At 47.7% G+C, this 23763-nt stretch overlaps 1 protein-coding gene across 1 annotated transcript in view; it reads right to left on the bottom strand.

The window, feature by feature from the left end:
• The window catches only part of mtif2 (mitochondrial translational initiation factor 2), a 49520-nt gene extending 26377 nt beyond the window's left edge, over window positions 1-23143 (bottom strand). Inside the window, exons 1-6 of the mRNA XM_056280049.1 lie at window positions 23007-23143; window positions 21804-21927; window positions 21539-21710; window positions 19558-19718; window positions 14178-14354; window positions 12626-12765 (exon numbers count right to left, since the gene is read on the bottom strand). Coding sequence (XP_056136024.1) covers window positions 12626-12765; window positions 14178-14354; window positions 19558-19718; window positions 21539-21710; window positions 21804-21927; window positions 23007-23129 — 897 coding nt within the window. The 5' untranslated portion in view covers window positions 23130-23143. The remainder of the gene's footprint in view (window positions 1-12625; window positions 12766-14177; window positions 14355-19557; window positions 19719-21538; window positions 21711-21803; window positions 21928-23006) is intronic.
• Window positions 23144-23763: the final 620 nt, after the last annotated feature.

Raw genomic sequence — 23763 nt, forward strand, 5'->3', positions numbered from 1 at the left:
CTGTGATGGATCAGTTACATTATTAGGGTTTCCTGTAGCTTATCAGTTCGTTACGAGTTGATATTCCACCAAATAACCCGTATAAACACCACAACATTCAGCGCACGACACCACGGCCTCTAGTTAAGGTTGAAGCGAAACACCCGCTGTGCCCGCGGTTAGATATCCCCCTCCACGCTACACGACACGCCGCCAGCTCGGCCATCTTACACACGTGTCGGCGCCAACACGTCATGCAGGCTGCCTGGCGATGAAGCGCCTTAGTAACCGCCTTAGTAACCGCCTTAGTAACCGCCTTAGTAACCACCTTAGTAACCGCCGTAGTAACCGCCTTAACACCGACACACATGACTTCTGTCACACCGGGAGAGCAGCAATATGGCGCCTGTCCGCACCCGGCACGGACATCGTCAAAATAAAAATAAATGTTATGCTACACAGAGGTATACAATCCATAAAATGACCTTAAGCTAAGATAATACGGTGGTTTTCGTAATTTTAGATCTCTATTAACAAAGAAAATACTTAAATTTATAGCTCGCCTTCTTGCCGCCATCTTGCTTTGAATGTTGCTACGCAAGGCATTGTGGGATAGCACTTACTGCCGAGGGAGGTGCTGGAAAATCTTACAGCCCTCAGTCTTGTCCCTCAACTTAACACTGAGAATTGGGACAGCGCCAGCACTCCGCGGGAGCGCGCATTTGAAACTGAGGCTTAAGACTGAGGCTTAAGACTGAGGGTCAAGACTGAGGGTTAAGACTGAGGCTTAAGACTGAGGGTTAAGACTGAGGGTCAAGACTGAGGGTTAAGACTGAGGCTTAAGACTGAGGGTCAAGACTGAGGCTTAAGATAGGAATTGTGATTCAGCCGAGGGCTGTGGCTTCACCAGACAGTGCAAGACAGTCACAGCAAACACAATATAAGATATACACACATGAAGACCAAAAGCTAAAATAAGTTAAAAGAGAGCTGGACTACAAAATATTTAAAAATATCTACAGACATTCAGTGGGTGGCCAGGTTCAGGTGGGCAACAGCTTGTGGAAAGAAGCTGTTTTTGAGCCTGGTAGTGCAGGCTCTGAGGCTCCTGTAGCGCCTCCCAGAGCACAGGGGGAGAACAATCCATGGTTGGGGTGGGTGGGATCTCTGCTGATGCTCAGACCCCTTCGAAGGCAGCGTTTGTGATAAATGTCTTTTATGGCTGGGAGCTGGGTACCGGTGATATGCTGGGCCGCCTTGATGACCCACTGCAGAGCTTTCTGGTCTACTGAGGTGCAGCTGCCGTACCACACTGAGATGCAGATGGTCAGGATGCTCTCTATGGTGCAGTGGTAGAAGTGCATGGTACCGGCCCAGCCCGACTCTACTCCCTTTACTTTTCCACTGCATTCAATTCAATTTATAGTCATTAAAAACAATGTGCAGGAGGCACGTGTTCAAAATGAAATGAGGGGTGAATCCCAATTCCTTTCTTAACCCTCAATCTTAACCCTCAATCTTAACCCTCAGTCTTACTAGCCCTCAAAAGCAAGTGTTAAGGGTTATCTTGCGACTTAGAAATGGGACACCCCTTAAATGCAGTTACGTCATCAACAGCCGTCCATTACCGTCGACATAAAATGACGCGGTGTTTTGGCAAAGCAACAGAACCAGCAACGATGCCGTGTGCAGCTGAAGTGATTTCTTTTGCGTGGGCGTAAATCATAAATCATTTTCATATCCAAACAGGATTTGGTGTTTTCTCCTATATCATGGTAATGTGTCTACTAGCTATGTGAGAATCTAGTGTGATTACATAAGAACACTCGCAATCTGTCACACTCAAACTTTTTATAAAAAATAGAACATTTATCCAAAAATACTATATATATATATATATATATATATATATAAAGTTGAATAAACAATGTAAACAAACATATTTATATAAACAAAAAATGGTTGAGAAAATGTAATTGGTCCTGCAGAAACTTCCCCTCACTGGAGGCCCTGAGATGAAGCAGGGACCGGACCGAGTGACCAGAGTTTCTTTAGGGGTTCTGGTCGCTCTTAAGACTGCCAATGTGACCCTAAGACACAGGAGCCGCTATCAGCGAGTCGACATGACTGACGCACGGCTTCAGACCTTTAGGAAATGGTCGTGGCTACCTGTGATGGATCAGTTACATTATTAGGGTTTTCTGTAGCTTATCAGTTCGTTACGAGTTGATATTCCACCAAATAACCCGTATAAACACCACAACATTCAGCGCACGACACCACGGCCTCTAGTTAAGGTTGAAGCGAAACACCCGCTGTGCCCGTGGTTAGATATCCCCCTCCACGCTACACGACACGCCGCCAGCTCGGCCATCTTACACACGTGTCGGCGCCAACACGTCATGCAGGCTGCGTGTCGATGAAGCGCCTTAGTAACCGCCTTAGTAACCGCCTTAGTAACCGCCTTAGTAACCGCCTTAGTAACCACCTTCGTAACCACCTTAGTAACCGCCTTAGTAACCACCTTAGTAACCGCCTTAACACCGACACACATGACTTCCGTCACACCGGGAGAGCAGCAATATGGCGCCTGTCCGCACCCGGCACGGACATCGTCAAAATAAAAATAAATGTTATGCTACACAGAGGTATACAATCCATAAAATGACCTTAAGCTAAGATAATACGGTGGTTTTCGTAATTTTAGATCTCTATTAACAAAGAAAATACTTAAATTTATAGCTCGCCTTCTTGCCGCCATCTTGCTTTGAATGTTGCTACGCAAGGCATTGTGGGATAGCACTTACTGCCGAGGGAGGTGCTGGAAAATCTTACAGCCCTCAGTCTTGTCCCTCAACTTAACACTGAGAATTGGGACAGCACCAGCACTCCGCGGGAGCGCGCATTTGAGACTGAGGGTTGAGACTGAGGGTTAAGACTGAGGGTTAAGACTGAGGGTTAAGACTGAGGGTCAAGACTGAGGGACAAGACTGAGGGTCAAGACTGAGGCTTAAGACTGAGGGTTAAGACTGAGGGTTAAGACTGAGGGTTAAGACAGGGATTGGGATTCAGCCGAGGGCTGTGGCATCACCAGACAGTGCAAGACAGTCACAGCAAACACAGTAGAAGATATACACACATGAAGACCAAAAGCTAAAATAAGTTAAAAGAGAGCTGGAGTACAAAATATTTAAAAATATCTACAGACATTCAGTGGGTAGTCAGGTTCAGGTGGACAACAGCTAGTAGAAAGAAGCTGTTTTTGAGCCTGGTAGTGCGGGCTCTGAGGCTCCTGTAGCGCCTCCCAGAGCACGGCAGGGGGGAGAACAGTCCATGGTTGGGGTGGGTTGGATCTCTGCTGATGCTCAGACCCCTTCGAAGGCAGCGTTTGTGATAAATGTCTTTTATGGCTGGGAGCTGGGTACCGGTGATATGCTGGGCCGCCTTGACAACCCGCTGCAGAGCTTTCTGGTCTACTGAGGTGCAGTTGCCGTACCACACTGAGATGCAGATGGTCAGGATGCTCTCTGTGGTGCAGTGGTGGAAGTGCATGGTACCGGCCCAGCTTGACTCTACTCCCTTTACCTTTCCACTGCATGGTACCGGCTCAGCCCGACTCTGCTCCCTTTACTTTTCCACTGCATGGTACCGGCCCAGCTTGACTCTACTCCCTTTACCTTTCCACTGCATGGTACCGGCCCAGCTCAACTCTACTCCCTTTACCTTTCCACTGCATGGTACCGGCTCAGCCCGACTCTACTCCCTTTACTTTTCCACTGCATGGTACCGGCCCAGCTTGACTCTACTCCCTTTACTTTTCCACTGCATGGTACCGGCTCAGCCCGACTCTACTCCCTTTACCTTTCCACTGCATGGTACCGGCTCAGCCCGACTCTACTCCCTTTACCTTTCCACTGCATGGTACCGGCCCAGCCCGACTCTACTCCCTTTACTTTTCCACTGCATGGTACCGGCCAAGCTCGACTCTACTCCCTTTACTTTTCCACTGCATGGTACCGGCCCAGCCCGACTCTACTCCCTTTACCTTTCCACTGCATGGTACCGGCCCAGCCTGACTCTACTCGCTTTACTTTTCCACTGCATGGTACCGGCCCAGCCCGACTCTACTCCCTTTACTTTTCCACTGCATGGTACCGGCCCAGCCCGACTCTACTCGCTTTACTTTTCCACTGCATTCAATTCAATTAAATTCAATTTATTGTCATTAAAAACAATGTGCAGGAGGCACGTGTTCAAAATGAAATGAGGGGTGAATCCCAATTCCTTTCTTAACCCTCAATCTTAACCCTCAAGCTCAACCCACAGTCTTACTAGCCCTCAAAAGCAAGTGTTAAGGGTTATCTTGCGACTTAGAAATGGGACACCCCTTAAATGCAGTTACGTCATCAACAGCCGTCCATTACCGTCGACATAAAATGACGCGGTGTTTTGGCAAAGCAACAGAACCAGCAACGATGCCGTGTGCGGCTGAAGTGATTTCTTTTGCGTGGGCGTAAATCATAAATCATTTTCATATCCAAACAGTAGTTGGTGTTTTCTCCTATATCATGGTAATATGTCTACTAGCTATGTGAGAATCTAGTGTGATTACATAAGAACATTCGCAATCTGTCACACTCAAACTTTTTATTAAAAATAGAACATTTATCCAAAAATACTATATATATATATATATATACATATATAAAGTTGAATAAACAATGTAAACAAACATATTTATATAAACAAAAAATGGTTGAGAAAATGTAACTGGTCCTGTAGAAACTTCCCCTCATTGGAGGCCCTGAGATGAAGCAGGGCCCGGACCGAGTGACCAGAGTTTCTTTAGGGGTTCTGGTCGCTCTTAAGACTGCCAATGTGACCCTAAACCACAAGAGCCGCTATCAGCGAGTCGACATGACTGACGCACGGCTTCAGACCTTTAGGAAATGGTCGTGGCTACCTGTGATGGATCAGTTACATTATTAGGGTTTCCTGTAGCTTATCAGTTCGTTACGAGTTGATATTCCACCAAATAACCCGTATAAACACCACAACATTCAGCGCACGACACCACGGCCTCTAGTTAAGGTTGAAGCGAAACACCCGCTGTGACCGTGGTTAGATATCCCCCTCCACGCTACACGACACGCCGCCAGCTCGGCCATCTTACACACGTGTCGGCGCCAACACGTCATGCAGGCTGCGTGTCGATGAAGCGCCGTAGTAACCACCTTAGTAACCGCCTTAACACAGACACACGTGACTTCCGTCACACCGGGAGAGCAGCAACATGGCGCCTGTCCGCACCCGGCACGGACATCGTCAAAATAAAAATAAATGTTATGCTACACAGAGGTATACAATCCATAAAATGACATTAAGCTAAGATAATACGGTGGTTTTCGTAATTTTAGATCTCTATTAACAAAGAAAATACTTAAATTTATAGCTCGCCTTCTTGCCGCCATCTTGCTTTGAATGTTGCTACGCAAGGCATTGTGGGATAGCACTTACTGCCGAGGGAGGTGCTGGAAAATCTTACAGCCCTCAGTCTTGTCCCTCAACTTAACACTGAGAATTGGGACAGCGCCAGCACTCCGCGGGAGCGCGCATTTGAGACTGAGGCTTAAGACTGAGGGTTAAGACTGAGGCTTAAGACTGAGGGTTAAGACTGAGGCTTAAGACTGAGGGTTAAGATAGGAATTGGGATTCAGCCGAGGGCTGTGGCTTCACCAGACAGTGCAAGACAGTCACAGCAAACACAGTAGAAGATATACACACATGAAGACCAAAAGCTAAAATAAGTTAAAAGAGAGCTGGAGTACAAAATATTTAAAAATATCTACAGACATTCAGTGGGGTAGCCAGGTTCAGGTGGGCAACAGCTTGTGGAAAGAAGCTGTTTTTGAGCCTGGTAGTGCGGGCTCTGAGGCTCCTGTAGCGCCTCCCAGAGCACGGCAGGGGGGAGAACAGTCCATGGTTGGGGTGGGTGGGATCTCTGCTGATGCTCAGACCCCTTCGAAGGCAGCGTTTGTGATAAATGTCTTTTATGGCTGGGAGCTGGGTACCGGTGATATGCTGGGCCGCCTTGACGACCCGCTGCAGAGCTTTCTGGTCTACTGAGGTGCAGTTGCCGTACCACACTGAGATGCAGATGGTCAGGATGCTCTCTGTGGTGCAGTGGTGGAAGTGCATGGTACCGGCCCAGCTCAACTCTATTCCCTTTACCTTTCCACTGCATGGTACCGGCCCAGCCCGACTCTACTCCCTTTACCTTTCCACTGCATGGTACCGGCCCAGCCCGACTCTACTCCCTTTACTTTTCCACTGCATTCAATTCAATTCAATTTATAGTCATTAAAGACAATGTGCAGGAGGCACGTGTTCAAAATGAAATGAGGGGTGAATCCCAATTCCTTTCTTAACCCTCAATCTTAACCCTCAAGCTCAACCCACAGTCTTACTAGCCCTCAAAAGCAAGTGTTAAGGGTTATCTTGCGACTTAGAAATGGGACACCCCTTAAATGCAGTTACGTCATCAACAGCCGTCCATTACCGTCGACATAAAATGACGCGGTGTTTTGGCAAAGCAACAGAACCAGCAACGATGCCGTGTGCGGCGGAAGTGATTTCTTTTGCGTGGGCGTAAATCATAAATCATTTTCATATCCAAACAGTATTTTGTGTTTTCTCCTATATCATGGTAATGTGTCTACTAGCTATGTGAGAATCTAGTGTGATTACATAAGAACATTCGCAATGTGTCACACTCAAACTTTTTATAAAAAATAGAACATTTATCCAAAAATACTATATATATATATATAAGTTGAATAAACAATGTAAACAAACATATTTATATAAACAAAACATGGTTGAGAAAATGTAATTGGTCCTGTAGAAACTTCCCCTCACTGGAGGCCCTGAGATGAAGCAGGGACCGGACCACGTGACCAGAGTTTCTTTAGGGGTTCTGGTCGCTCTTAAGACTGCCAATGTGACCCTAAGACACAGGAGCCGCTATCAGCGAGTCGACATGACTGACGCACGGCTTCAGACCTTTAGGAAATGGTCGTGGCTACCTGTGATGGATCAGTTACATTATTAGGGTTTTCTGTAGCTTATCAGTTCGTTACGAGTTGATATTCCACCAAATAACCCGTATAAACACCACAACATTCAGCGCACGACACCACGGCCTCTAGTTAAGGTTGAAGCGAAACACCCGCTGTGCCCGTGGTTAGATATCCCCCTCCACGCTACACGACACGCCGCCAGCTCGGCCATCTTACACACGTGTCGGCGCCAACACGTCATGCAGGCTGCCTGGCGATGAAGCGCCTTAGTAACCGCCTTAGTAACCGCCGTAGTAACAGCCTTAACACCGACACACGTGACTTCCGTCACACCGGGAGAGCAGCAATATGGCGCCTGTCCGCACCCGGCACGGACATCGTCAAAATAAAAATAAATGTTATGCTACACAGAGGTATACAATCCATAAAATGACCTTAAGCTAAGATAATACGGTGGTTTTCGTAATTTTAGATCTCTATTAACAAAGAAAATACTTAAATTTATAGCTCGCCTTCTTGCCGCCATCTTGCTTTGAATGTTGCTACGCAAGGCATTGTGGGATAGCACTTACTGCCGAGGGAGGTGCTGGAAAATCTTACAACCCTCAGTCTTGTCCCTCAACTTAACACTGAGAATTGGGACAGCACCAGCACTCCGCGGGAGCGCGCATTTGAGACTGAGGGTTAAGACTGAGGGTTAAGACTGAGGGTTAAGACTGAGGGTTAAGACAGGGATTGGGATTCAGCCGAGGGCTGTGGCTTCACCAGACAGTGCAAGACAGTCACAGCAAACACAGTAGAAGATATACACCAATGAAGACCAAAAGCTAAAATAAGTTAAAAGAGAGCTGGAGTACAAAATATTTAAAAATATCTACAGACATTCAGTGGGTAGCCAGGTTCAGGTGGACAACAGCTTGTAGAAAGAAGCTGTGTTTGAGCCTGTTAGTGCGGGCTCTGAGGCTCCTGTAGCGCCTCCCAGAGCACGGCAGGGGGGAGAACAGTCCATGTTTGGGGTGGGTGGGATCTCTGCTGATGCTCAGACCCCTTCGAAGGCAGCGTTTGTGATAAATGTCTTTTATGGCTGGGAGCTGGGTACCGGTGATATGCTGGGCCGCCTTGACGACCCGCTGCAGAGCTTTCTGGTCTACTGAGGAGCAGTTGCCGTACCACACTGAGATGCAGATGGTCAGGATGCTCTCTGTGGTACAGTGGTGGAAGTGCATGGTACCGGCCCAGCTTGACTCTACTCCCTTTACCTTTCCACTGCATGGTACCGGCCCAGCTTGACTCTATTCCCTTTACCTTTCCACTGCATGGTACCGGCCCAGCTCAACTCTACTCCCTTTACTTTTCCACTGCATGGTACCGGCCCAGCTCGACTCTACTCCCTTTACTTTTCCACTGCATGGTACCGGCCCAGCCCGACTCTACTCCCTTTACTGACTCTACTCCCTTTACCTTTCCACTGCATGGTACCGGCCCAGCCCGACTCTACTCCCTTTACTGACTCTACTCCCTTTACCTTTCCACTGCATGGTACCGGCCCAGCCCGACTCTGCTCCCTTTACTGACTCTACTCCCTTTACCTTTCCACTGCATGGTACCGGCTCAGCCCGACTCTACTCCCTTTAGTTTTCCACTGCGTGGTACCGGCCCAGCTCGACTCTACTCCCTTTACCTTTCCACTGCATGGTACCGGCCCAGCTCGACTCTACTCCCTTTACCTTTCCACTGCATGGTACCGGCTCAGCCCGACTGTACTCCCTTTACCTTTCCACTGCGTGGTACCGGCCCAGCTCGACTCTACTCCCTTTACCTTTCCACTGCATGGTACCGGCCCAGCTCGACTCTACTCCCTTTACCTTTCCACTGCATGGTACCGGCCCAGCTCGACTCTACTCCCTTTACCTTTCCACTGCATGGTACCGGCCCAGCTCGACTCTACTCCCTTTACCTTTCCACTGCATGGTACCGGCTCAGCCCGACTCTACTCCCTTTAGTTTTCCACTGCATGGTACCGGCCCAGCTCGACTCTACTCCCTTTACCTTTCCACTGCATGGTACCGGCTCAGCCCGACTCTACTCCCTTTACCTTTCCACTGCATGGTACCGGCTCAGCCCGACTCTACTCCCTTTACTTTTCCACTGCATGGTACCGGCTCAGCCCGACTCTACTCCCTTTACTTTTCCACTGCATGGTACCGGCTCAGCTCGACTCTACTCGCTTTACCTTTCCACTTTATGGTACCGGCTCAGCTCGACTCTACTCCCTTTACCTTTCCACTGCATGGTACCGGCTCAGCCCGACTCTACTCCCTTTACTTTTCCACTGCATGGTACCGGCTCACCCCGACTCTACTCCCTTTACCTTTCCACTGCATGGTACCGGCTCAGCCCGACTCTACTCCCTTTACCTTTCCACTGCATGGTACCGGCTCAGCCCGACTCTACTCCCTTTACCTTTCCACTGCATGGTACCGGCTCAGCCCGACTCTACTCCCTTTACTTTTCCACTGCATGGTACCGGCTCAGCTCGACTCTACTCCCTTTACTTTTTGGGATTTGGTTTTCCACTGCAGATAGTACCCCTCCATGATGAAGCCCTGCTGGTCATTTGTTGGCGTGTTGACTAGTTTTTTTTTTTTTAAGATGTTATTTATAGTTAAACAATATAAATAAATATACATATATTTATCGATCCATCCATCCATCATCTGAACCACTTGTCCTGCTCTCAGGGTCGCGGGGATGCTGGAGCCTATCCCAGCAGTCATTGGGTCGCAGGCGGGGAGACACCCTGAACAGGCTGCCAGGCCATCACAGGGCCCACACACACACACACACACACATTCATACCTAGGGACAATACATGTCTTTGGACTGTGGAAGGAAACCGGAGCCCCCGGAGGAAACCCACGCAGACACGGGGAGAACATGCAAACTCCACACAGAGGACGACCCGGGATGACCCACCAAGGTTGGACTACCCCGGGGCTCGAACCCAGGACCTTCTTGCTGTGAGGCGATCGCACTCCCACCCTATATTTATATTTTACTTATTTATTCATTTATATTGGTATTTTCATGTCACCTTTTGGTATCGGCTCAGCTCACTTGGAACCTCGATGGAGGTGGTACCAAAAAAAGTACTTGGTACCAGGTACTATCCCTAACTTTTGCCCAATGGAAAACCAAAAAAAGCAAGCAGAGCTGAGTTGAGTCGAGCCGGTACCATGCAGTGGAAAAGGGGCATAAGTGACCTCTTCAGTCTCAACTACATTTATCTTCGGTTGTATCTGTGTAAATTTTGGAAAGCTTAGCCTTGCTATAGTGGAGTCTGTGAAGCACCTTAAACTGGATAAGGCTAACCCGGGCACAAGAGGAGGACGAGTTAACAGTTTTTAGCGCTTCTTCCCAGAATTGATCGCAGAAAGTAGTCTGGAACTCGCTCTCCCAGTTTGCTCCAGTTTTCTCTAAAATCGACTCGTCTGTAGGTAGTAAAGGGTCATAAAGGTAAGAGACGTGGCCCTTGGTTAAAGTATCAGCCATGGGTATGTAATCTGTTTCAGTGGCAGGGGGAATCTGAGTGAAGACCGAAGAATGAGTACTCACAAAGTCCCGTAGTGGAACGTACCTAAAAAAGTCTGAACTGTTTAGTTTGAAAGAGGCGCCCTATTGATCAAAGCTGGCAAATGACCCATCTACATACAAGTCCCCCAAGCAGCGCAAGCCCTTTCTAGCCTACCATAAACCTAGGATCCATTCTAGCAGGTAAAAAAAAAAAAAAAAAGTTATTGCAAATAGGAGTTGATCAAGGAGAAGTGGACCACTTAAAATGTCGTCTTACTTGGGCCCATATCTTCAAGGTGGCAATAACGATGGGATTAGCTGTATATTTTGAGGGCGATAGGGGCAGGGTATCGCATGCAAGAGCCTGGGGTGAAGAGCATATACATGAATTAGTCTCGAGTTGGCACCAGTCACTTTGCGGGGAAGTAAACCAAAGTAGAAGCTTTTGCATATTTGCAACCTAGTAATAGTACAGAAAGTTCAGTAAGGCAACTCCGCCTGATGACCTACTCCGTTGCACGGACACTTTACTGATTCTCGAATTCTTGCCCGCCCATATGAATGAGGAGATGATCGAGTCAACAGATTTGAAACAGGATCTGGGTAAAAAGATGGAGATACATTGGAAAATGTATAAATATCTGGGCAGTATCGTCCATCCATTATCTGAACCGTGTATCCTGCTCTCAGGGTCGCGGGGATGCTGGAGCCTATCCCAGCAGTCATTGGGCGGCAGGCGAGGAGACACCCTGGACAGGCTGCCAGACCATGACACCTGGGCAGTATGTTCATTTTTATTGTTTGCACTCTTCCTGCCAGATAAAGAGGCAAGTGACTCCATCTTTGTAAGTCAGACTTCTTTTTTTTTGTTAAGGCCGTAAAATTCTTTGCACGTAATGAACTAATGGACCGTGTGATAATATTGCCAAAGCATTTAAACCCTGATTTGGACAGCTGGAAAGGAATTGATGATGGTGATAATGCTGGTTGATTAATAGGGAAGCATTCGCTTTTTTTAATATTCAATTCATACCCTGAAAATATGCCAAAAGAAGTTAGAGTGGACAAAATGTAGGGGATATTAGATGAAGGATTACGCACATATAGCAATAGGTCATCTGCGTATAGCAAGACTTTGTGCTCTGTTCCCCATCGCTGAATACCTAAAAATCCCGTTTCAGTTTTCAGTGCTATCGAGAGCGGCTTGATGATGACGGCAAATAACAGCAGGGAAAGTGGGCACCCTTGACATGTTCCACAAGAGAGGGGAAAAGGTTTAGAGCGATTGGTACTTGTACATACTGATGCATGAGGAGAGGAAGAGAGCAATCGGATCCAAGAGAGGAAACTATCCCGAAACCAAACCGCTGCAGTGTAGAAAACAAGTAGGCCCACTCCACTCTGTCGAAGGCTTTCTCGGCATCGAGAGATAAACTATTTCCAAATCAGAAGGGGGCGCTGCAGTATGAATGATGCCAAGAAGCTTCTGAATGTTAGTAAATGAATGCCGCTGTCTAATGAATCCTGTCTGACCTTCTGATATGATTGATGAATAATATTTTATACGTATATTTTTTGGAGCTTAAAATATGTTGAAAATGTTTAAAGAAAGCGTGATTCTTTTTCTCTTTACTTTTTAGGGAGATTTAGGTAGCTGGATGGAAATGATCTGGTTGGACCAGTAATAAACTGGTAAACATTTGAGTCCCAGTTAATTCACCTGCTGTTGTGACTGGTTAGACTCATGGTACTCCATGACACACTGCATTCTCCATCTGGTGTAACTTAATGTATATTCTACAGATACTTCCTGTTCTTTCATATGGCTTTCTATCTTTTATCTGTCCTCAGGTAAAGGGCATGATGTTTTATGTAGAAAATGTGCTTTATGAATCAAGTAGGACAGACTGAAAAAGGAGTTGCGGGAATAAAGAGTTGTAAAGGTTTGTCAAACCTGGGTGATGGAGGAAGAGGATGAAGAAGAGGAGGGTTACCTTCAGAGCAGAGATATGGATGGCCTGAACATCTCCTCCAAACTCCTCACAGACAACATCATGAGCCAGCAGCTCCTGTTTGACTCTCTCTGTGTCTGCCTGTGGCTTGTCACACTTGTTAACCGCGACGATTATAGGCACTAGAAACATAGTAGAAATGCATTAGAAACGTTATTAACACATTAGAAGCAGTAGAAACACATTATAAACACAGCAGAAACACATCAGAAGCATTAGAAACACACTAGAAACAGCAGAAAGACTCAATTCATTGCTGATCAAATTCATTACTGTGAATTCAGGGGACGGCACACTAAAGTTTGCTTTGAGAAGATTACATCATCCTCTGAACTGATTTAAACACATTACTAGAATGCCTCTAATACCTACAGGCCTATATAATTACATACCTATATGACTGTATACCTAGGTTGTCAACTGTCCCGTAAAATACAGAATCATCCTGGAACTGGAAACTAAAAGACGTGTTCTGTATTGAACTGAACGCGCTTTGTTCTCCATTTTCAAGAATCAATTCAGTGCAAATCAATGGGGGGGAGGGGGGATACTGAAGGTCAGACTATATTATATCTTTAGATAAGTACATTACTGAAAAATAATGCAGGTTTATGAGCGAGACCCATCATTTTGGACAAAATGAGCACTATGCAATAATTCCAGTATTTATTTTAGGCAATTGATTATTGCAATTAACAAACATCTATTATAGGTAACCCAGCCAGCCAGACTAGCTTGGTCTAGTCAGACTAGCTTGGTCCAGTCAGAAAGGCACGAACTGAGGAAGCCTCTTGGATGGGAGGCGAAACGTCTTCACGGATATATACCAAGTCCAGTTGCACTTGATTCACCTCCTTTGGAGAACCATGACCTGGATGAACGAGACCATTCACAGACACGTAACCCAGCCACTGAGGATGCACAAGCCAGTGCATTCTCAGTGCCGGTCCCAAGCCCGGATAAACGGGGAGGGTTGCATCAGGAAGGTCATCCAGCGTAAAACCTTTGCCAAATCAAATATGCGGATCATACATCGGATTTCCATAACCGGATCGGTCAAGGACCAGATTACCAACGACCACCACCAGCACTATCGGCCAGCAGGGGGCTGGTGAAAACTATGCTTCTGTTGGGCGAAGGAGAAGGGGAGGGGGAAGGCATGTCCAGAAGCAATGGGAGAGGAGGAAGGTCAGAAATGTGGACAGCACGATGGCCCAGTGGTTAGCACTGTTGGCTCACAGCAAGAAGGTCCTGGGTTTGAACCCCAGGCTATCCCAGGACCTTTCTGTGTGGAGTTTGCATGTTCTCCCTGTGTCGCCATGGGTTTCCTCTGGGTGCTCCGGTTTCCTCCCACCATCAAAAGGCATGCATGTTAAGGTTAATATTCCTTCCTGTGCCCCGGACCAAGGCGATGACAAAGAACTGGAGGTGGTCCCTGGGTGCTGCCCTGCAGCTGCCCACTGTTTTTAGTGTGTGTATAGAGGATGGGTTAGATGCAGAGAATGAATGTCTGGTTCTGGTTCTGGTAACGTACCTCTGGCTCTCTTGGCATGTCGGATGGATTCCACTGTCTGTTCCATCACGCCGTCGTCTGCTGCCACCACCAGGATCACGATGTCGGTGGCGTTGGCCCCGCGGGCTCGCATGGAGGAGAAGGCCGCATGACCCGGCGTGTCCAGGAAGGTGATGCATTCCCCCGTCGGCAGCTGGACTGGGAGACACACGCAGATCAACTGTGTTTACTGGCTGTGGTTTTGTTAGTCGCACAGGGTGCTGTTGCTCTGACCTGTGACCTCTTTACTAATGCTGGTGATTTCTGTTTCGTGGTTGATCTGTCTGGACCTCAAAACCCACCAAAGCTTAACAGATCAGACCAGCGAGACCAGAACCTTCACTGGACTGCTCACAGTAATCACACTGATCGAACTGATGGTTTTGTTTTTGGTTTGGGTGTGAACTGGATTTTATGTGTTTCCCTTCAAACCAAGTCCCCCAGCTCATTCAGCTGGTTTCTTTTTCTTACTGGGAGGTAAACTGAGAAAATGGGGATCAGCGAGCTACTGATGCCGTTTTTAACTCGTCTAGGTTTTTCTGTGCACGTCAGATAAAACGTTCTGAATAAGGGAAAAGTAAAATGTTTTGGATAAAGATGAAGGGCCCTATATTGTCTTAGAAAAGTGCTGTACAAATAAAGTTGTTGTTATTATTATTATTTATTATTATTATCATTATTACTGTTATTATTATTATTATTACTAGAAGAACCCCGCTACAATGTAACGGTTTGGTTCTCCACCCGTCTAAATCTCCCTCCTCTTCATCCTGCCAGCTAACCGCCTTCCTCCTGCCCCTAAACCCCCACCCCCCACTCCAACTCCCTCCCCCCAAATGCTCAGAATCATCTGAAATGCCGAGAAAAGTGGTTTTTAGCCATTTTTAGAAAATGCATATTTTGCATAATTATGCAAAATCGCATAATTGCGATGCTGAACAATAAACCTGGTGTCCAGTGGGGGGCGCAGTTGCGATGCTGAACAATAAACCTGGTGTCCAGTGGGGGGCGCAGTGCGCCCCTGCTGTTTAAAGGAGGTATTAGGCACACGGGAAGACACGCCCCCATAGGCGGGTGCACAATGTGTGTACACTCTGCTCGTTCCACACACACACACACACACACACACACACACACACACACACACACACACAGGGATGCGCAGTAGCTCCACACCATGCAGAAGATTACAACTGGGCATGCGGGTGGCGTGGCGGCGGTCTATGGTGCTGTCCACCAACACGGGGATCGGCGGTTCGAATCCCCGCGTTGCCTCCGGCTTGGTGGGGCGTCCCCACAGACACAATCGGGCGTGTGTGCGGGTGGCAAGCCGGATGTGGGTGGTGTCCTGGTCGCTGCACCGCTTCCCCCGGGGGAGTAGCGTGATCCTCCCACGTGCTACGTCCCCCTGGGGAAACTCCTCACTGTCAGGAGAAAAGAAGCGGCTGGGGACTCCACATGTATGGGAGGAGACACGAGGTGGTCTGCAGCCCTCCCCGGATCAGCAGAGGGGGTGGAGCAGCAGAGACCGGGACGGGGTGGAGCAGCAGAGACAGGGACGGGGTGAAGCAGCAGAGACCGGGACGGGGTGGAGCAGAGACCGGGACGGGGTGGAGCAGCAGAGACCGGGACGGGGTGGAGCAGAGACAGGGACGGGGTGGAGCAGCAGAGACCGGGACGGGGTGGAGCAGCAGAGACCGGGACGGGGTGGAGCAGCAGAGACCGGGACGGGGTGGAGCAGAGACCGGGACGGGGTGGAGCAGCAGAGACAGGGACGGGGTGGAGCAGCAGAGACCGGGACGGGGTGGAGCAGAGACAGGGACGGGGTGGAGCAGCAGAGACCGGGACGGGGTGGAGCAGAGACCGGGACGGGGTGGAGCAGCAGAGACCGGGACGGGGTGGAGCAGCAGAGACCGGGACGGACTGGACGCGTGGGGCACTTGGCCAAGTACAACTGGGGAGAAAAGGGGGAAACGGATGAAAAGTCCACACAAGACGCTGTGTGAGATTCTTATTGTGTGATATCTAGAAGACACGTGTGGTACCGTTTACCAGAGTTACTGGGTCACAGTAACCTGTCTCCTCTGACCCACGGTCCCGTACCAGCAGCTACTTAAATGGACCCGTCAGGGCGAGGCTGCCAAGACCCACCAAACAGAAGAGCCTATCGACAACGGATCACAGACAGATCGACTTGAACCTCACACATGAGGACATCCGTCCTCAGCAGAACTTCACACATGACAACATCCGTCCTCAGCAGAACTTCACACATGACAACATCCGTCCTCAGCAGAACTTCACACATGACAACATCCGTCCTCAGCAGAACTTCACACATGAGACCATCCGTCCTCAGCAGAACTTCACACATGACAACATCCGTCCTCAGCAGAACTTCACACATGACAACATCCGTCCTCAGCAGAACTTCACACATGACAACATCCGTCCTCAGCAGAACTTCACACATGACAACATCCGTCCTCAGCAGAACTTCACACATGAGACCATCCGTCCTCAGCAGAACTTCACGTATGACAACATCCGTCCTCAGCAGAACTTCATACATGACAACATCCGTCCTCAGCAGAACTTCACACATGAGGACATCCGTCCTCAGCAGAACTTCACACATGAGACCATCCGTCCTCAGCAGAACTTCACACATGACAACATCCGTCCTCAGCAGAACTTCACACATGACAACATCCGTCCTCAGCAGAACTTCATACATGACAACATCCGTCCTCAGCAGAACTTCACACATGACAACATCCGTCCTCAGCAGAACTTCACACATGACAACATCCGTCCTCAGCAGAACTTCACGTATGACAACATCCGTCCTCAGCAGAACTTCACACATGACAACATCCGTCCTCAGCAGAACTTCACGTATGAGAACATCCGTCCTCAGCAGAACTTCACACATGACAACATCCGTCCTCAGCAGAACTTCACACATGACAACATCCGTCCTCAGCAGAACTTCACACATGACAACATCCGTCCTCAGCAGAACTTCACGTATGACAACATCCGTCCTCAGCAGAACTTCACACATGACAACATCCGTCCTCAGCAGAACTTCACACATGACAACATCCGTCCTCAGCAGAACTTCACACATGACAACATCCGTCCTCAGCAGAACTTCACACATGACGACATCCGTCCTCAGCAGAACTTCACACATGACAACATCCGTGTCCTCAGCAGAACTTCACGTATGAGAACATCCGTCCTCAGCAGAACTTCACACATGACAACATCCGTCCTCAGCAGAACTTCACACATGACGACATCCGTCCTCAGCAGAACTTCACACATGACAACATCCGTCCTCAGCAGAACTTCACGTATGACAACATCCGTCCTCAGCAGAACTTCACACATGACAACATCCGTCCTCAGCAGAACTTCACACATGACAACATCCGTCCTCAGCAGAACTTCACACATGACAACATCCGTCCTCAGCAGAACTTCATACATGACAACATCCGTCCTCAGCAGAACTTCACACATGACAACATCCGTCCTCAGCAGAACTTCACGTATGACAACATCCGTCCTCAGCAGAACTTCACACATGACAACATCCGTCCTCAGCAGAACTTCACACATGACAACATCCGTCCTCAGCAGAACTTCACACATGAGAACATCCGTCCTCAGCAGAACTTCACACATGACAACATCCGTCCTCAGCAGAACTTCATACATGACAACATCCGTCCTCAGCAGAACTTCACACATGACAACATCCGTCCTCAGCAGAACTTCACACATGACAACATCCGTCCTCAGCAGAACTTCACGTATGACAACATCCGTCCTCAGCAGAACTTCACACATGACAACATCCGTCCTCAGCAGAACTTCACACATGACAACATCCGTCCTCAGCAGAACTTCACACATGACAACATCCGTCCTCAGCAGAACTTCACACATGACAACATCCGTCCTCAGCAGAACTTCACACATGACAACATCCGTCCTCAGCAGAACTTCATACATGACAACATCCGTCCTCAGCAGAACTTCATACATGACAACATCCGTCCTCAGCAGAACTTCACACATGACAACATCCGTCCTCAGCAGAACTTCACACATGACAACATCCGTCCTCAGCAGAACTTCATACATGACAACATCCGTCCTCAGCAGAACTTCATACATGACAACATCCGTCCTCAGCAGAACTTCATACATGACAACATCCGTCCTCAGCAGAACTTCACACATGACAACATCCGTCCTCAGCAGAACTTCATACATGACAACATCCGTCCTCAGCAGAACTTCACACATGACAACATCCGTCCTCAGCAGAACTTCATACATGACAACATCCGTCCTCAGCAGAACTTCACACATGACAACATCCGTCCTCAGCAGAACTTCACACATGACAACATCCGTCCTCAGCAGAACTTCACACATGACAACATCCGTCCTCAGCAGAACTTCACACATGACAACATCCGTCCTCAGCAGAACTTCACGTATGAGAACATCCGTCCTCAGCAGAACTTCACACATGACAACATCCGTCCTCAGCAGAACTTCACGCATGACAACATCCGTCCTCAGCAGAACTTCACGCATGAGAACATCCGTCCTCAGCAGAACTTCACACATGACAACATCCGTCCTCAGCAGAACTTCAGGTATGAGAACATCCGTCCTCAGCAGAACTTCACACATGAGAACATCTGTGTCCTCAGCAGAACTTCACACATGACAACATCCGTGTCCTCAGCAGAACTTCACGTATGAGAACATCCGTGTCCTCAGCAGAACTTCACACATGAGAACATCCGTGTCCTCAGCAGAACTTCACGTATGAGAACATCCGTGTCCTCAGCAGAACTTCAGGCATGAGAACATCTGTGTCCTCAGCAGAACTTCACGTATGAGAACATCCGTGTCCTCAGCAGAACTTCACGTATGAGAACATCTGTGTCCTCAGCAGAACTTCACGTATGAGAACATCCGTGTCCTCAGCAGAAAACCATCTGTTTGTCCAACTTGCCAAATGCGCCATTTCTATTGTCTAGCTGATCATCAGCGTCTCCAGCCGGAGAAGAAACGCTGCTGTCTGGCCTGCTCATGTTGTGTAGCCCGTTTACTTTGCAAGCTGTACTGACTGGTGTGTTGGACCTTGTTGTTTTGTTTAGTGCTCACTGACATTTGTCAAGCTCCCCCTAGTCTGTGAGTGAGTGACGCTGTTAATGTCAGTCATCTGCCGGTTTACTTGAATGAATGTTGATTATGGGATTTATTTGAACTGGGCGTTCCATGTGTAGGAGATGACATCATGAAACCGGTCCTAATGGATTACTCTTACCCAGGAAGGCTCCTATGTGCTGCGTGATGCCTCCGGCCTCCATGGCAGTGATCTGGCTCTTCCTCAGGCTGTCCAGCAGGGTGGTCTTCCCGTGGTCCACATGACCCATGATGGTCACTACAGGAGGTCTGGACACCAGACGGGCCGGGTCCGCCGCAGATCTGCAGGGAAAGAACCAGAACAAAGCAGAACCAGATTCGGTTCTGAGAAACTCATCCGTAATAAACTTTATAATATAATTAACTTAATTATAGATCAGTGGTCACATTTGGTTCCAAAATCAAATTTCCACAGTTTGAAATGGAGTCACCTCTGATGACACTAGAGACCAAACTCCCCCCTGAAGCGCCACACGGTGGAAAGCTACTGCTGGCTAGCACTGCGTCTTGAGGGGCAAATACTGGAGGCAAATCTCTCCATCATCCTTCCGCTGTGAATGCTGCAGGTTTAGATTCACTACGTCTCCGCTGCATGAGGTCTATCTAGTCTCTCTCTATCGATCTACCTACCCATCCACCCATCCATCCACCCATCCACCCATCCATCTATCTACCTCTCTGTCTGTCTGTCTGTCTACATCTATCTATCTACCTACCCATCCATCCATCCGTCATCCATCCATCCATCCATCCATCCATCTATCTATCTACCTCTCTGTCTGTCTGTCTGTCTGTCTACATCTATCTATCTACCTACCCATCCATCCATCCGTCATCCATCCATCCATCTATCTATCTATCTATCTATCTATCTATCTATCTATCTATCTATCTATCTATCTATCTATCTATCTATCTATCTATCTATCTATCTATCTATCTATCTATCTATCTATCTATCTATCTATCTATCTATCCATCTATCTATCTATCTATCTATCTATCTATCTATCTATCTATCTATCTGTCTGTCTACATCTATCTATCTATCTATCTATCTATCTATCTATCTATCTATCTATCTATCTATCTATCTATCTATCTATCTATCTATCTATCTATCTATCTATCTGTCAATCTATCTATCTATCTATCTATCTATCTATCTGTCTATCTGTCTGTCTGTCTGTCTGTCTGTCTGTCTGTCTGTCTGTCTGTCTGTCTGTCTGTCTGTCTGTCTGTCTACATCTATCTATCTATCTATCTATCTATCTATCTATCTATCTATCTATCTATCTATCTATCTATCTATCTATCTATCTATCTATCTATCTATCTATCTATCTATCTGTCTGTCTACATCTATCTATCTATCTATCTATCTATCTATCTATCTATCTATCTATCTATCTATCTATCTATCTATCTATCTATCTATCTATCTACATCTATCTATCTATCTATCTATCTATCTATCTATCTATCTATCTATCTATCTATCTCTGTCCGTCCGTCCGTCCGTCCGTCCGTCCGTCCGTCCGTCTATCTATCTATCTATCTATCTATCTATCTATCTATCTATCTATCTATCTATCTATCTATCTATCTATCTATCTATCTATCTGTCAATCTATCTATCTATCTATCTGTCTGTCTGTGTGTCTATATCTATCTATCTATCTATCTATCTATCTATCTATCTATCTATCTATCTATCTATCTATCTATCTATCTATCTATCTATCTATCTATCTATCTGTCTGTCTGTCTGTCTGTCTGTCTGTCTGTCTGTGTGTCTATATCTATCTATCTATCTATCTATCTATCTGTCTGTCTGTCTGTCTGTCTGTCTGTCTGTCTGTCTGTCTGTCTGTGTGTCTATATCTATCTATCTATCTATCTATCTATCTATCTATCTATCTATCTATCTATCTATCTATCTATCTATCTATCTATCTATCTACGTATGTATGTCTGTCCATTGATCCGTCTGTCTGTCTGTCTGTACTTTTCTATCTCCAACAGGACCATGACAGCTCTATCTTCAGTACTGGACACATGGCCTAGCCCTGACGGTGGGCGAGTTACCATGGTAACGCTACCTTCTGCCAACATCTTTGTCTTCTCTCTCTTTGGTCTGAGTCAGTTTGGCCCATTTGAACTTCATCCCGGAGCGAGTCACCACCTCTTTGATCCACTTCTCCTCCAGAACTGAGTCCGGCTCCAGTGAGTCCAGGTCCACTGATGTGTTCAGCAGAGCCTCAACAATGTGGTCTGTGGAACAAAGAGACACACAGGAGCAGTTCTGAATGAAAACCCACTCGGTACACCCAGAACCCTGCTGGTCTATCCATCTGTCTGGCTTACCGAAGTCTTTGTTCATGGCCTGGGCCAGAGCTGACACCGTCATCCTCTGACTGATTTCCACTTCCTGTTTGACTGCTTTGGTTTTTATGTTCTGTTTATTCGGAACCTTCTTTTGACCTCTGACCTGGAAATACAACATCTTTTAAAGACTTAAAAGAGGAAGTTTATCAGCCCTTATTTAGGCCACACACACACACACACGCACTTTGCTGTCTTAACTATTATTATTATTATTATTATCATTGTCATTATTATCATTTTATTATCAAATCTACTGACGCCATGCTGATGCCACCTGAGTTGCTGTGAATGTGTGAGAGCAGGCCGGATGGTTTCGTGGTCAACATGGCCACAGTTAGGAGACAGATCGCCACCAGCTGGTCCAGGAGGGTTAGGACAGCTCTCTGACGGAGCTTCTGGATGACTTACATCCACCAAACTCACTATGCTGAACTGTCTTTTGATCATTTTCAAGCTTTGTTATTTTGGATTTTTCTCCCTTTTTCTCCCCAATTGTACTTGGCCCATCACCCCACTCTTCCGAGCCGTCCCGGTCGCTGCTCCACCCCCTCTGCTGAGCTGGGGAGGGCTGCAGACTACCACATGCCTCCTCCACCCATACATGTGGAGTCACCAGCCGCCTCTTTTCACCTGACAGTGAGGAGTTTCACCAGGGGGACGTAGCGTGTGGGAGGATCACGCTATTCCCCCCAGTTCCCCCTCCCCACACACAGGCGCCCCGACCGACCAGAGGAGGCGCTAGTGCAGCAACCAGGACGCATACCCACATCCGGCTTCACCACCCGCAGACACGGCCAATTGTGTCTGTAGGGATGCCCGACCCAGCTGGAAGTAACACGGGGATTCGAACCATCGATCCCTGTGTTGGTCGGCAACGCAATAGACTGCTACACTACCCGGACGATAATTTTCCAGTTTTAATATGAAATTTGATTTGTCATGTGAGGAAGCTGAGCACCACACATCCAGCACAGCGACCTTCTTACCTGCAGCTTCCCTCAGTGACGTTTAAACGGCAGAACATTTGAATCAGAACTGTTCCATCAGAACCTTCAGCTCTCTAAAGGTCTGCCCTGACAGCAGCATTATTTTCCATCTGCTGCGGGTTCCCCACTGTGCTGACAGACACACACATACTGCAGACACACACTACAGACACTAGACTGGTTTAATGGAGGTCACCTGTTTGGCGGAAAGGCTGCGAGCCAGCTGGCAGAAGCGAGGAGGAGAGAGAAGACTCCGGACCAGCGTTGGCTCACAGGAGACCAGCCGGACCTTCTGGACCACCAGCCTCATCAGGTTCATGTCTGCAAGAGATGAAGACTAACCTGTATGTAAGACCCAGTCCGCCATCACTCTTAGAAAACCTGCTAAAACATTTCTCACAGCAGCACTAACTGCTGCATGGCATCCTGTTTTCCAACCGTCCTGGACAGTCACACTGTTCCAGCCCTCTGGAAACAGCCCATGATCAGTCCCGTGCCTAAAACACCACACCCACCGGTCAGCAAGAACTCCAGACCGTCCGTCTGCAGTAGCGAGGTTTTTTGAGAGGATGGTAGTAAACATGCTTAAGACAGATGTGGTTTCCTGTCGGGACCCTCGCCATTCTGCATGCAGGCAGGGCAGAGCACAGAGGACGCTGTCAGCCGTGCGACACTCCTCATCAGTATGCATTTAGAGGACCCCAAGGAGGATTTTAGTTCAGCTTTCATACACTTCAACCACACCTTCTGGTCCAGAAGTTAAATGACATGCAAGTAAATCCTTCTACCGTCACATGGCTTTACTCTTTCCTAACACACAGGTCCAGCAGGCGCAGGTCAGGGGCTCCCTCTCTCAGGTCTCTTGCTTTATAAAGCACTGAACGGTTTAGGATCTCCTGCTATACTATGAACCATCCAGACCGCCAGATGGTCTAGGACAGGTCTGCTTTCTG

Source organism: Lampris incognitus, chromosome 5 (assembly GCF_029633865.1).
Source record: "Lampris incognitus isolate fLamInc1 chromosome 5, fLamInc1.hap2, whole genome shotgun sequence".
Lineage (NCBI taxonomy): Eukaryota > Metazoa > Chordata > Actinopteri > Lampriformes > Lampridae > Lampris > Lampris incognitus.